The sequence below is a fragment of the Spodoptera frugiperda genome, chromosome 9 (genome assembly GCF_023101765.2).
Source record: "Spodoptera frugiperda isolate SF20-4 chromosome 9, AGI-APGP_CSIRO_Sfru_2.0, whole genome shotgun sequence".
Lineage (NCBI taxonomy): Eukaryota > Metazoa > Arthropoda > Insecta > Lepidoptera > Noctuidae > Spodoptera > Spodoptera frugiperda.
Window position 1 is genome coordinate 2,253,963 of NC_064220.1, and position 16,126 is coordinate 2,270,088.

General features: G+C 34.6%; 1 protein-coding gene across 3 annotated transcripts; it reads right to left on the minus strand.

The window, feature by feature from the left end:
• Positions 1 to 23: 23 nt before the first annotated feature.
• On the minus strand, positions 24 to 15,992 carry LOC118270892 (protein king tubby). 3 transcript variants are annotated; one of them, XM_050695750.1, is made up of 8 exons: positions 15,793 to 15,992; positions 15,525 to 15,648; positions 15,316 to 15,405; positions 12,462 to 12,640; positions 12,111 to 12,179; positions 11,133 to 11,316; positions 8,734 to 8,933; positions 24 to 5,855 (listed from the first exon to the last, which is right to left on the minus strand). In XM_050695750.1, the coding sequence occupies exons 1-8, from the start codon at positions 15,826 to 15,828 to the stop codon at positions 5,451 to 5,453; spliced, it is 1,287 nt and encodes a 428-aa protein (XP_050551707.1). In that variant the 5' UTR covers positions 15,829 to 15,992; the 3' UTR covers positions 24 to 5,450. The 3 variants fall into 3 exon arrangements, with proteins under 3 accessions (XP_050551707.1, XP_050551709.1, XP_050551708.1); XM_050695752.1 differs by lacking the exon at positions 15,316 to 15,405; XM_050695751.1 differs by lacking the exon at positions 12,111 to 12,179.
• Between the last annotated feature and the right edge of the window lie 134 nt (positions 15,993 to 16,126).

Genomic DNA, 16,126 nt, shown 5'->3' on the forward strand with positions numbered 1-16,126 from the left:
ACTGACAAAAATTTAATGTCCAATGACTGGACTGCACGTTAGCAAATAGTTTATTAGACAAGAGACCTCGCACTACACTAGCGATCCTTACAGAACTCGCGGTAGCCCACATTCATAGCTTACAAATAATTACGTTCAATATTTCAGTTTCATATCGCTATTTACAATAGATAGGTATCACAAATATTTCATACATCAAAAAATGTAAAGAATAATTTATTACATCACTTTATTTAATTCACATTGCAATACAATACTAGACATGATTGGGTGGTCAATTCTATGAACAAAATAAAATACAAATAATTGGTCTATACAATAGGGTAGATGACTCATTTTTATTTTAATGTCCGTCTTGTAGATTATTTTAAAATATTAGACATGTATTTTTTATTTTCTTACGGAAAAAATACTTTCGAAGATATATTCATTTGAAATATCGCGTGACATCCCTTCTAGATACGTTTTATCCGTAGAAATGACGTGTTTGATCCCACTCCTGAACTTATTTTTTTTCATCTGAGTATTGTTATCTTATATGACGAAATAAAAAAATACGTGTCTAATATTTTTTATTACCTAACTGACGAACTAAATAGATTTTTAATTTTCATTCCCCGTCATCATTCGTATTTGGTTTACTACAGGGACAAAATAATTAACGATTTCATTCTACGGGGATCGAGGATATAAACAATATAAGCATTTATTTAAATATTTCCGGAACATTTAACTATACACACTGCACAATAACTATGAGCAAAATTTTAATTCACAAGTTTTTAAGTAAATGGACATTCTCATGAATTTTTACAAAAAGACTAAGATTTAAATTTTATTTTACACAAATTCAATTATGTTGAACATTCATTCACTACTAGGTCTATTCTAGGGACTAAGAGACAGCTTTGCTTGTAAAAGTTGCCTTAATAAGTAATCTAAACATTTCAAGGTGTAAAAAGCGATTCGTCATCTAGTAAAGGGGGGTAGTTCTGTGCCTACGAAAAGCCTCAGGTACAAAATACATAGTAAACATGAAAATAAAAGGCACAAACATTTAACCTATCGTTACCAAAGGCACAATACACCAAAATTCATACATTAATATTTACAATTCTACCAAAATGAAATTGTCACATTATTTTATTATGTGTAAAATGCCTAACTAAACAAATATATTATGATTATTTATCATTAATTGCTGCCAAACTCTTTCCTTACATTTGTAGGTAGTTAGTCAGTATGCTAGCACAATGGGTGCTATGCTATCCAATTCCTAGGTTTACAAATCAGTTGTTATATTGCCGCTTACCAAGTCTTCAGTAACGACAGAATGACACGATTATCAAAACTATCTAACATCTGTACCTCTACCATGAGTTTGAAGCAATAGTATTTGTCGATAGACGCTAGCGACGACGTAAATTTTTGTATGGCAAATTTTAGTTCCACCGGTGACCGGTAGAGGCGTTGTAAAATTTGACATGACTATCGACAAATACTATTGCTTCAAACTCATGGTAGAGGTACTGATACAGTATTGAAACGCCACGCTTTACAACCAAACACCCATTAGTTGTTAACAAAGGGAGGTCATAATTCTGCCAATCACATTAAATCCATATTAAAAATTGACCAATCGAGTTGCGTCGCGTTTCCATACTATATTTACAGTTCCTCTCTAGGCTAATACAATCCTTCACTTTCTCCTTTCCTTAATTGAGCCCCAAAGTTATAGTCTCATCCTGGCAGTGTTAAATTCAATACAAATTCTTGCCTGAAAAGTTTTTATGTAAACATCATCTTTATGGGGCAATTTTCGAAACATTACAGTTACAATTTTGTTATTTATATTTTTTTTATAAACCACTCCAAGACTTAAGTGTCTAATGATATCATTAATTGTGATTAACTAAAAACCACGATTTACTCACGTATATTAGGGATTCTTTATCATGGCACAGTGGCACAGCCTAGTGCACGCTGCTCATGATGAAGAGTCTCTCTGTGACTCGAAACTAGTGAAACAGTGTAATGGAGAAATATACGAGAATTTTAGTTAATTTATTACATTGGGAAGAGAAACTTTAGTATCATTAGTTGCCTTTAGAGTGGTTATATAAGAGATAATTTATAAGTCTCCGTGCAAGGAAGAGATTGAAGGAATTATTGTGCATAGAATTTTAACTAAAGTTAGATACACAATACAATGAGGTGAAGTGAGTTTAGAACAACAGTTAGTACAAACACGATCACTACTACAAGCTCATGACATTATTACATAGACGCGTTGACATTTCATCATTTATTTAATTTACAATTTCATTTTTTATCTTTCCCATTTAGCTATCTAAACACGTAACCTAATTATAGGCACATTTATTTATTCTAATAGTAATTTCTTTTAGACAATTTGTGAAATAATTTTGTTCAGGGAGAAGGCAGTGGGTACAAATACAATGTACTTCAATATTATTGTCAGGACTACAAATTATTGTAAAATAATACTGGTGCGGTATAGTTGGCTAACATATAAATAATTATAGAATATTTAAAATAATTATAATAGAAAAGAACTGGTATTCTGTTCAAAGAACTTTGAACACAAATAAATCAGTCATAACATAACTTACGTTGGGTCAGAGAGCTTAGTACGAGTTTGTTTTACGTTTAGATGGAAACGAGAGCACGTTCGGCGCTCTGATTGGTTGGTTCATTCGAGCCGACCAATCAGACCGCCGAACGCACTCTCGTTAAACGTAAAGCAAACTCGTACTAAGGGTACTGTATTGTATGCTGCTAATAATAGTTAAACATAATTACCATTTCATAATAACGATAAAAATACATAATTTATAAGAAATGTAGCCACAAAATAATTTATCTAACACTAGGAAAACCTTAAACATTGATTTGTGCATACGAATTAGAATATTAGTACTAAATAAAACTAAAACCTAAGTTGACTAGGATACAAAACTAACGCTATGTGACACTTAAAAATAGTTTGTACATAGTATTGTAAATAAGTTACAAATATTATGGCAACAGACTGCTTGAGAAGGTACTTTAAGTCATTTGGGGAGTAGAGAATGAACTTTCAAAAGGCATTTCAAAGACAGGATACATTGTAACTAAGTATTAGTATATAAGCACAGAGGCCTTAGTACGAGTTGGTTTTACGTTTAACGACAGCGCGTTCGACACTCTGATTGGTTGGATCATTCGTGCCGGCCAATCAGAGCGCCAAACGAGCTCTCGTTTCGTTTTCGTTCAACGTAAAGCAAACTCGTACTAAGGGTCCTGTATTTAAGTATTGACAGACCGGCTGTCGCGTAACGTGTAGCGGGTTCGATTCGCGCACGGAGCAACTCTGGGCGATCCGCTGTTTCGAGTCTAGGTGTCATATGTATGTGGAATTGTATGTTAATAAACGCAGAGAGAAAATCCTAAGCTCGAAATGCCTCTCAAAAGTCCACTCTCAGTTCAAAATGAGCTTCAATTATCATATTCATAATGCTTTGTAAATTATTCAGATAGAATATGTAATAGAAATGACTAAGTGCTTAGGTAATAACAAATACCTAGATTACGTAAGATTTGTTTTTGTGTACAGTAAGCAAACTTGTGCGTAATATTGAAGGAACATTATTCATCGCATAACGAATTAAATAATAGTACGCTTAGTACGAATTTGTTTTGCGTTGAACGAGATCGAAACGAGACCGCGTTCGGCGCTCTAATTGGTTTAATTCGTACTAAGGGTACTGGTTTATGAAACAACAAACTACCAAATAAGCGTTAACTTTCCCGTTCGAAATTATACATAAATTCATTTATTATTTTCATTGTACAAATTGTAGACACCCGCTAGTACACTTGGGAGCAAAGCAATGGAGCCAGTAGCGTATTTTCTTATTAATTTCTTGATAACTCTTTTCTGATACAAGTATTTACTTAAGGAAAGCGTCCACAGGCCCGCATCGCACGCAACGGATTTGAGTTTGTCTTGTATAAAAACTCATACAACTGCGTATTCCAGATGTTTTTTTAATAAAAAATAAAACTGCTAGTGGCTTCATTTCTTTGCACCCAAGTGTAAATACCCCAATTAGTCAGATTTAATTAATAGATTCTCAACCTTTACATTTTAAGATAAAGTTGAAATCTATTTAGGCTAAGGGTGGCTTGATGTGCAGGAGTCTTTTATAAACAAAATAAAGAAAATTATGATTTTCTTTATTTAATTTCTAGCAAACGAAGCAAACCCTATCGAGTGTCACAAATAAAAACCATTCGTTGTCTGTTGTAAAATATTAGACAAGGAAAAAGCTGCTTGTCATTTTTGTCTCATGGTTAGAAATTTTTAAAATTGTAATTATAGAACTGACATCGTGTTTAATAACATTAAATGTAGTTTCTTTGGTTCCCAAGAAACTCAATTATGTTTTATTGACGATGTCATATAAATCACTTATAAACATACATTTTAAAGGGCCAATATAAACTTTTTGAACAGTAAACTTGCTGTTATAACTACTACAAGCTCTTTGACTGTCTACACAGGCCCTTATGACTACCCAGAGATAATACACGAATATATTTACATACATTACTATAATTGATATTACATTAATTTATTTTGTTATTAAAGCGAAAAGTAACGCATAAATACCTGTAGTTTAGTTTAAAGAGTAGACAATATAAAATAAATTCCTTCATTGCATAGTTTACTACTTGAAAAGTGATGAGATATGAAAGTATATGTGTCTATTCCTTGGTTCAAACCTTGGACCACAATAAAATGACACTTAAATTTATGCTTAAAATTATGACCGATGTTTATTATACCACTTTGAGCAAGACTGGGCAAGATTTATTACAACAAGCGCCTTATTTTAATGACAAAGCAAAAATGTCTAACTGAATTTTGTTGCTAATAAAATTTGAGTAGGCTCACAGAATATTCGAGATCTTTTTTAAAGTGAGCCAACGTCGATAGCTTTTCTTATAGGGTCATATATTTTAAACATATACAATGGTAATGGTGAACTAAGACTACGGATGTTCGTTCAAACAGTCGATGAAAGTTAAAACACGGGCAAACACAACCTATGTCACAAAAGCACCAAAAAATAAATCATGTGCGCTTGTTTTGATTTTGATCAACACATTCTGTGCATCATGGGGCTACACACATACTTACTACTATAATATGCGATGATACATTCACATGCGACGTCAACGTCATTATACAACATTCAATTCTATTCCTTTAACGTTAAAGTAGATTTTTGCGTGCGTCAAGAAAAAATAATTTATATGAGTCAAAAGATGTGGTATTAGAGTTTTTAGTAGATTATTTAAGTTGACTATTACTGAAGTGATTACTGGAAAAAATTAAGTAAATAAATGCCTCGGTGGAATGCTCTAGAAAAACATAGTTGCATTCATTCACAAGCCAGTTTGCTGTCGAAAGAGCTGAGGGCAATACCGAACGCCTGTAAAGCACACAGCGGGTATCGGAAATCCATAGTGAAGATATCTTCGGATATCCGTCCGAATTGCATAACGACATAGTCCGGTTCTGAATCGTGGACAATTTGGAAATTTTTCACACTTGCCTGAGTCACTCTGCCGTGGAAGTTTAGCACGTAGGATTGGGTCTCATCGTTCCAAACTGGCGTTTTGTTGTGTAGAACTACTATGTCATCCAGGGTCTGACTCTTAAGTCTTTCTAGAAGGGTCTCGCTGTCATCCTGCGGTGCTATGGTGACGCGTTGGCGGTCTGGCGTCATTCCTGGAAGAATGACTGTCATCTTTCTTGGACCTTTGAAGCCGAGGACGTTTGTATCCTGGAATTTAATGATTGTTATGTTCATTATTATGTTTTTCAGTTTACTCACGTAATTATTTGACGAGGAACTGGTTTCAAGCCATGCTAGACATTGTGTGTTGCGGAATGCTGCTCATGAATATGAGCCTCTAGCATAATATAAAGATTGTTATGTATTTTTTTTATTTTACAACACATTATGGCAAGTCAGAGACGGCGTATGTTTACTACGATTGTATGTAGTGTACACGTAACACATAGATCTGAGACAATAGTTTATGAGTCACTCTAATAGTTGTACAGAATCGAAGTCGTAATATGTTGCACAGCACCCAGTCAACACACTACAAATGTGCCGTAATAAGCGTAGCACCTTGGGGGCTCTGGAGCAGGACAGCAGGCCTACTTAGGGGACTCAGTACCCCTTACAGGTGTAAAGCCACCGGGGTGGTTTTAGTGAGGTAAAAATCTCACACTCCCTAATCTTTTATCCCCAAAAAGCTAGGAGTCTTTTGAAGGTATCCCAACGTGATCAAAAACAAAAGACACCCAGTCATCAAGCTACTAAGGCCACCATGTTGTCTTTAACCGAAGGAAGGCGTAACTAAACAACTATTTGTACGAATACGAAGCAACTGTTATTAAGTTTTGCTGTTTGTCTATTTGTCAAGGTCGGTCTATGAATAAGTGACCGTAGATAGCATTCCTACGATCGATTTTATTGGTCATTGCGATATTCAACATGGTCATTAAAGGGTTGGTTAGGTAAGCAGAGAAGAAATCGTCTTAAGAGGTTTGTGGATGACTGACACTCTAAAATCTAAAAATATTTGAGTACTTAAAGTCTCTCCACCTATTAGATGGGACTTAAATCATAAATTGTGAAAAGTGGGTGTACATTGTATAGCGGCATTACGTGCCATAATATGCACCTCTGCCTACCCCTACGGGGATTAAAGGAGTGACAATATAAAAAAAGTTTTAGAACAATGTACCACCAACTACTACTATCATAGTTTGTCAATACAATAGTACCTAGGTACTATTATATCACCACTGCATATGATATGTCACTACATCACACTCGCGAACGTGATATGAGTTGTAATGCGCATTAGACTGGAGTGGATCGATTAGTATAATTCTAACTTATGTTTTGTATATGTATGTCGTAGTAGGTGGTCTGTCGCCATTATTCAGTTATTGCGGTACCGTTAGCCTTCTTTTTGAGAGGGAAAATCATCTGATGACTTCTCCCGCCTTGGTCGAGGCTAGAGAGAGTGTCAGACTCTTACTGACTAAAAACCACCCCGTTCCTACTCTTGCTTTTCGAGCCGGAGCCGCAGCTCCGCAGTACTGTTAGCCTAAGTATCCTTTGAATTAAAATAATTTTATTCTATTTATTTTATGGTAGCCAAGATCCATTAGCAATTTCTCCTGTGCTCTGTGGGTGTCTTTGCAAATACTCCAATTCTCAAACAGAGGCCAGGAACAACAAACTTTAGATTACACAAAGAGTTGTTCCTTGCGGGAATAGAGGTTGACAATAAGTCGGTTGCACAATCATGAAATCAAGTTTCCACCAGTGCTATGCTATGTGTACCAATGAATTTGTTTGGTGGAAGCCAAAAGCGTCCACAAAAACGTAGCATAGCACATATCTAGTGGAGAAGCACTCTTATAATTGTTATATCCTTCAACCAAAGGATATACTAATACCTACACAACATAAAAAAATCTAACACCCTCTTATCACCTATGACTAACATAGCAACGACAGTGAAAACATGTAAACAAAGAGACTACCAAGATACTTATAAAAGAGCGTAAACTGAAACAATGACGTCACTGCTGTGAATAATTTGCTAGACGTAGGATAACAGGCTAAACCGCAACTCCTTTGACAAACAAACAACCAAACAAATACCTACTCTAGTTACTGATAAATAGAGTTTATTTTGTAAAATTTCCCAAGTACCTAAGTTAAGTGTTTGTGTTTATGTTTATTCCAAAACAATAACTACGTCACGCCGTTGTTGTTTTGTCGCGTAATTTCTAAGATATACGTATTAAATTAATATTATTATAAAGTCCTTAGAGAGAAGTAAATATGAGTGAGTCAAATGCTTGCCAGTACATTGTGTACTTCATCAGTTCGTTTATAACTTCAATTAATTTCTCACGCTTGTTTCACAAAAAATCTAAGTGGAAGCGAAATAAGGAATACCTACTAAACTTACAATGTAAAGTGCGATCTATTAAAGTATATTACTAAATATTGTTGTAATATAGCTGTTTGTAACTAACAAACAGCTGGTTTGTTGATCGCGTTAATCTTTCAAATTAGATGTTTTTAAGGGGGGGAATCACTCGCCAGGGCGATGCGAGAGGGAGTGTCAGACTCTTATTGACTAAAAACCACCCGTTCCTCATTAGTCCGCAGCTCCGATTCAAATTAGAGGTTGAATTCTAATTCTAAACTAAATCTTCAGCTGTACAATTTTAATAAATAGCTACTCCCGCATGGTTTCACCCGTTCTACTCAACTCCTATTGATCGTAACGTGGTGTTTTATAGCCTAGCCTTTCTCGATAAATGATCTATCCGACACAAAAATAATTATTCAAATCGAACGAATAGTTCAGGAGATTAACCGTTCAAACAAACTCTTCAGCTTCACTCACTACATAATATAAAACAAAGTCGCTTTCTCTGTCCCTATTATACAAAGGGAAGGCTTAAATCTTTAAAACTGCGCAACGGTTTTTTAATAGAACTTAATAGAGTGATTCAAAAGGAAGGTTTATATGTATAATACATGCATAATATATCACCATTGCACCAATGCGAAGCTGGGGCGGGTCGCTAGTAAGATATAAGATTATAAAACTACTTACATAAACAACAGCTGCCAATTCGTGCCTGGTGTGAGCGTGGTCATGTTTCCGCCACGCCTTGCCGTTGTCATACACCGTGAACGCGGTCCCGAGGAGGTTGGACCGCAGTTTCCCGGCGAAGCTGTCGGCCGTGCGAGTCAGCTCAGTGGGGTCCGTTGATATCAGGTAGTTCGATGTGGCTGATTTCTTGCGCTTTCGGGCTGTTGTAAAAGTTATTAGATTTGATTAATTTTCATAGTATAATTTACCTTATTGTATTGGGTTTTTTGTAGGAGATAAAAGGACTGCGTCGTTGGTCAAGTGGTAGCAAGTGCCTCTGCCAGACAAAGGTTCTCGGGTCCAGCAAAGTTTTGCTGGATTATTTTCAGTTTTTCATAAATGTCTCGGTAGTGCCTCTGCCTACCCCTTCGGGGATAAAAAGGTGTGACGATGCGACAGAAAGACTTATGAAAATAACTGCACAATTAGGAGAAGTCCAGTAGCTACGATTCTTCCAGTTACGCAGATTCACTACGAGAATTTTAATTAAAACTTTAACTGTGCTCAAAGCTGTTAAATTCGGTTGGTAGATTTCTATTATGTATTCTATAGATCACTGACTGTAGCACATCGGAAAATACTTTTTAGTAAAGTTTTTTAAGTCCTATTGGTTTATTCCACCTTGAAATTACTCGTAATCGGACATACTATAACAGGGAGTTTGGAATTTAGATCAGTGTACGACAATAGGTTGACCCGTATCCACAACGAGGGTAAGTAACAACAACACAATATGGGAACATCAGTTCACATCTGCTTATCCTAACAAAGAATAAAACTGCACATTTGGACCATAGGTTAAGCGAACAGCTGTTTCATAGAGCCGTGGTTTGGATTACCGCATGGTATCAATTATTGTTTTTTGATCCATAAATTGTTGTTCTAGGATACAGGAGCGTATGGAATTTTATAACACATGAAAAATTTAACTAAAAATCACGGTTTAGACGGGAAAAGCTCTACTAGTTTCGGGTCAGAGAGACCATATACGTGAGAAATCCGTTATTTTTACATAATTTAGTATGTCGCACGATAGTTATTATTACAACATGAGAAAATGTTTGCCAGGAGCAAAGTTTTTAACAAAACAAATTGATAATCGGGAGATATATATTAAATACTTTAAAGTAGATAGAAAAAGCACGATGTCATTTAGGTGTATTGGCTTATATACACCCAAACCAATCATATCGGATCGGCCATCAAATTAATTAAACTAACAGCGTATCAAACGTTTATGGAGCATCCAAATAATTTAGATAATGAAAGACTAGCACGAATATTTAATCAAGGAAAATCAATTAAAGGGAATGGAAAATTAGAAGCGTAGTTTCAGGAAGTTTTTGATAAATAATCATCTTTTACCACCAGGAAAATCGGTGACGTAAATAGGTCGACATATTAGGGGTTTGTACTGCCAATAGAAAACTGTTCAAGACCGCTACTAAAGTCAGTCACTAGTGAGTAACCCTCATGGCGTTTAATGTATTAAGAAAAAGAAGTCTTATTTCTGAAGTTAAGGATGACCAAATGACCATAATTATTAAATGTAACCTACTTTTCACCAGTTATGTTATGAGTTTTATGTTATAGAGGACAAAGCTATTGCGATCGAGTCCAATTAAGGACTCCGTGCTAATATTTACCGACAAATTTTCCGAAAAACCGAGAATTCACAATAATATGTTACAATCCGTAAATCCTTATTCGGCAGTCGCGCTTCTGACTCATTGACCCACGAAATAGTCAATTCAATAAAATTATTTATTGATAAATATTGACCTAAATGGCCGTCTAGTAATGTTTTATTTGAGGTGTAAACACTGAGATGGTATTTAGGTACCATTAATCATATAATTCTACACGCTATATGTCATGGTCGGGGCTTAAATCAATGGTTTCTATTGCTCATAAAATAAGGTTGATTTTAGAAGGTAGTGTTTAACTTACTACTTGAATGATTCTTCTATGGTTTATTATAAGTTTATTAAGGTTTTCTAATTTAGAAATAATTCGAGGTCCTCTGAAATTTCAATCTTAGAGATAGGCAAATTAGAAATATTGATAGATAAACTTTTATAGTTGCAAGAATGGGTACCTAAAACCTGTCAAACCACATGTTCAAAAAAGCAGTCGTTAGGTATATAAATATCACGTTTTATATAAATGCATACAAGACCACATTGGAATTTAAATCCAATATAGGGTGACTGGTAATTCAATAAAAATAAAACTTATGTGTATAAAAAAATCTTCTTTGGGAAAGTTATTATGTATATCATGTGTACAATCACATGTTCAAATATCATTCACTAATTACCAGTCACCCTATATAGTTAAATATAATAATAATTACATACCTGCAAGCAAAAACACTTTCTTCCCGTAGTCCTTTTCGAGGTGTAAGAAGTAAGTAGGGTAGAGGCCTCTGTCCATGCCCTTCCGATCTCTGGCGATGCGACATTTGTATAGCGTGCCGTGTTTAGCTGGGGTCACAACAAACTGTTCCACTGCACCTTCCACTGAACCCTCAATTTCTGGAGCCTGTTTGAGGAGAAAAATGAAAAAAAAATCATATAAGAAAGTTCTTTTTTTATGCTAAAATTTTCTCCTTTCGCACAAACACACACACAAATTGTTCATGCCTATCACCCACGTAACATTAACACACAAAGAATTTTTCAGAGAATGAAACCCACGATAGCACGTTTCCAGCCAACCATTTTAACCCGCGACAACTGCAGCAGCCGCTGGTTTCATAGTTACTGCGCTAATTGTATAATAGGCTAGAAGAATGTTAGACTAAAGAATGATGTAATATGTGTGTGTATTAGATCATTCCATAAACTGTATATTTATGTAATTAATATTTAACACAATGCAACATATTGTGATGCGTCTGGTGTTGTAGGTGTACAATGGAGGACAGATCCGCTTGATCATTTTATTTGTTTATCAAGCGTCAAGACACGTCCCGTCCCCATAAACGTCTCATCCAATAGAACAACGATAAATATTAACTTCGAGATCTTGACGATGATCAGGCGGATCTGACCCCTATTGTACTTGCTACGGTGACAGTCCGTATGATATATCGATACTATGTACGACAAAAAACATCTACTACAATACTGGTGTAGGTGACAGAGGCGGATTAAACCTAGAGAGCGCCCTAGGCAAGCACTTTATAGGCGCCCCTTTATATCAATGGGCAGTTGGACATGCGTGTTTTACGGCGCCCCCCGGTAACTAGTGCCCTAGGCACTTGCCTTAGGGATAATACGGCTCTGGTAAATGACTCAATAATTGTGAGTATTATGCATGTAAAAGAACCCAACCTTTGTGACAAACTTTGGCTCCCGCACTTTATCTTTCTGTGTTTTGGTTTTACACCACTTCTGGTAAACCTGGTTAAACATTGAAGCAAAACAAAAATAAATACATAAAATAAAATAAAATGGGACAAAATAAAATAATATGGCAAAATTAAATGATTGGAACATAATGGTAACGGGAAAAAAATGGGATTAAATTAAAAATAAGCAAATATATAATAATGAACAAAATAACAATAAATCTAAGCACAAACAGTTTTTACCTAATCCAAAACTACCAAAACACTAACATATTAAAAACACCAGCATAATCTAAGCCCTAAACAAAAAGCTTATCTGTTTTGGTACTCTTACCTGTGTGGGTGAGCTATCCCTCCGTGGTTTATCGTGTAGCGGCGCGACAGCTGCGTCGGCGCACACGTCGTCGGTACTAGCGTCCCTGCCTACGCTGCACACCGGGACACTCTCCTCATCTTCCTCGCCGCTACCGTCCCCTTCACCCACGGTCAGAACTTCGATCTGATTGCCTAGTTCTGCGAAAATTAGTATTTGAAGAATATTCTAGAATGTTTAGAAATTTCTATGCTACAATGTTGAAAAATTGCTGTACACAAATATACCTATTATATTAAGCAAATTGTTAGTTTTTTTTTGTCATTAAAGTATAGGAAATATCATACAAGTATTCACATTTGTGCCAAAACTTATTCTTGATTTTTGTTAATCATTTTTTAGTCACTGTTTGGAGTGTGTATTTGAGAATATTTTAAAGACATTAAAGACTGTCGACAAATGGTGCATTTACCCTACCCATATAGTACAATTTCCTTGTATTCTTTGTGTGGATTTCAAGAAACAAATTCGCGTTCTTGTATAATTCCAGTTGTATTTTGCGAAACATCTTCAATGCATTACAAGACGAGTGTTTACACGTATTTAAGTGCTATAATGTATGTAATTTATAATATAATTTCTAGAGAAATTAATCACACTTCAATTCCCTACTTTATGATCTCAGGTGTAAGATTGAAAACTGATTTATCAAAGTTCGGAATTCTAGGCATTGTATTGACTGTTTTATTACATAATCTCTAGTATTGTACTATTTTGTTGAATAACCATTGACAATGGATTCGAAAGATATAAAGAGTATTATTGTCTTGATGACAGCATTACTACAATAATTATAATAAAGTACTTATAAAAACAATTGTTACTGAGTTTTCTATGTTACAATTTAATTATTATTTTGTTGTCGGCTTACTCACGTAACTGTTTGACGAGGAACTCAACTAGTTTCAAGCCATACTAGAAGCTCATATTCATGAGCGACAATCGCCGCATCGTGTGTGGCAGAATGCTGTCCATGAATATGAGCCTTTAGTATGGCTTGAAACTAGTCGAGTTCCTCGTCAAACTGTAACTGAGTAAGCCGATAACCTAATTAATAATTAATTAGTGTGTCTCACGAAAGTTATAGTAAAATTTTGTTAAATTTTAACACTGCATATAGCACTGTGTATCAAGTTTGATTCTTGGGTTGAGCAAAGCATTGTGTTTGTATATTTGTTTGAGCATTGTACTGTGAACATTTGAAACATAGTGTGCATAGCTGAAAACAACAGAAGTGCACAGAAATCAGCCATTTTCTGAAGAAAAGGTATGAAAGAAAGCAAAATTTTGTTTCCAGTTTACATCAATATTAATTAAATAATGAATTTGTTATTTATTATTTTTTTCTTTAAAAACCTTGCCGCATTCTAGGATTTTCTCCTGTGTCGTGGGTGCATTTACAATCATATAACTTCACACATGACACCCAAACCAGAAACAACAATTTGTGGATCTCACAAAAAATTGCTCGGCCACCGCGCCAACCGTGCAAAATGTGATATAAAAATAGTTCCCGAAAAACGCTACATCTTTTTTGGTTTTTATAATTTTTGCCGTTTTTGATTTCGTGTTCTTCATGCAACTTATACGTTAAGAAGTTGATTACAACTATTTTTACATAAATGTACATTAATAATCACAATAAGTGGAGTTTAGTATTTACATAGAAAAGGTCACAGTAACTATTAAAAGAGAACACATACGTAAAAACCGTAAAAAAAACTCCCCGTTTATCGAAAAAATAAAATAAAATGACTCCTTCAAGAAATCTTTGAATAAAACAACAGTAGTAATTTCGTAGTAAAACCAGTTAGGTAGTTTACAAGTTGTGAATGAATAATATGTTTTCCTACAGCACGGTTCAATAACAAACTTATTCATGCTATGATTCACCACACCAATAGAACAAGGCTGTATGTAGTACACAATTGTCGATCCTTGAGAATATAATATGTTTGCGAAAATTCTGTATTATTTTGTTTTTATACTATGTACCTATTATTATTGTTCTGATATTCTTTGTTAAAGAAATGAAATACTATTTTTTACTTTAGTTAGATAGTTACTTAAATGTTTGTACTTTAATTTGTAGGGAAATTAATATATATTATGTAAATTATTACAAACTAGCTTCGCCCGAAAAGCAGGGGTAGGAATGCTGCTTTTTAGTCAGTAACAGTCTGACACTCCCCCTCACCTCGGCCAAGCCGGGAGAAGTAATTAGATGACATCAACCCTCAAAAAAGCGGCTTCGCCCGCATTTCCGTGGGATAAAAATTCCTATCACCCAAGTTAGCTCATACCCTGTCTGAATACCTAATTTCATTGAAATCAGTTTAGTAATTTCAGCATAATTGAAAGATGAACATCCAAAGAAACTTTCACATTTATTATATTAGTGTGATTTCAATGTAATCATATTATTTTTGATTAAAGGCTGAAAAATGTATTGTATTCATGGTTATAAAGTGCATGAAATTAACTGTTTAATTTTTTTTTTAATATTGTTATCAGTAAAATCTGATATCTATTTTTGTGGATAGACTAACAATTATCATTGAATACTGTTATGAAGAAATGATTAGAATATAAGTTGATACATTTAAATAAAGTTAAAAGTTTTCATAGGAGATTTTCTTAAATAATAGGACAGGGGCTTCAAGCAATAATGTACGGAATAATGTATGAGAGTATATGTAAAGTATACCTAATACAAAAACCACTGACACCAATCATGCTAACTTAAATAAATGTAAAAATAGAAGCGAAAGTATCATGTTCCATAAGAAAAAGTAAGCACAGCAGCCCAACTTACCATCAAAAGTAGATATTCTATTCGTTTGAAGAGGTATTACTTGGTCCGGATTGACTGGCGACATAAGAAATTGCATCGGACCATCATAGCCTGTCATAAAAGGAAAAAGAAAATGCGCATAACAAAAATATACATCAAAAAACCATGCATGAGTAACTAAACATTTAGACATTGGTTAAAAAACGACGTAAAATTATATTTGTACTCACCATGGAGCTCCCGGGAACGGCTGCCTGATATTGGACGTTTTGCAGACCCTACCCTGAGGTCGTTTGCCTGAACCAATCCAGAATTCTGGCGTTTCTGCTTCATCTTCTGTTCCATCATTTGCCGCTAAAATTAGAACACCAACCAATAGAGAAATTATCAAACAAAATACCAATTGGCAAATATACGTAACGAAAACACGTTAAATATACAAAATATGTTAATAATAGTCAAATATTAATTTAACTAAATTAATTTGAAACCACTTACTTGCTGTTCGATTTTTTGATCCCGCATTGAAGCCATGGTCGTCGTATGAATTATTTACTTTGTTTCTAACTTTATAAATTGCGCACTACAGTTTAGTTGTAAATGTATTAACTTTTATCTCAAAATTCAATACAATAATTGGCATTTTGTAAGCTCATTTTTTGTTTATAAATCATCTTGCCTATCGTTGCCCAGGAAAATAGTGTTGTCAACGTCAAAATTTTCGATTGATTGTAAAAGTAGTTTTTATAAAAACATTGTATACAAAAATCTAAATAAACATTATCATAAGCTAAAAATCTAGTAATTTAAAAATAAAGAGGTTTTTCTTATT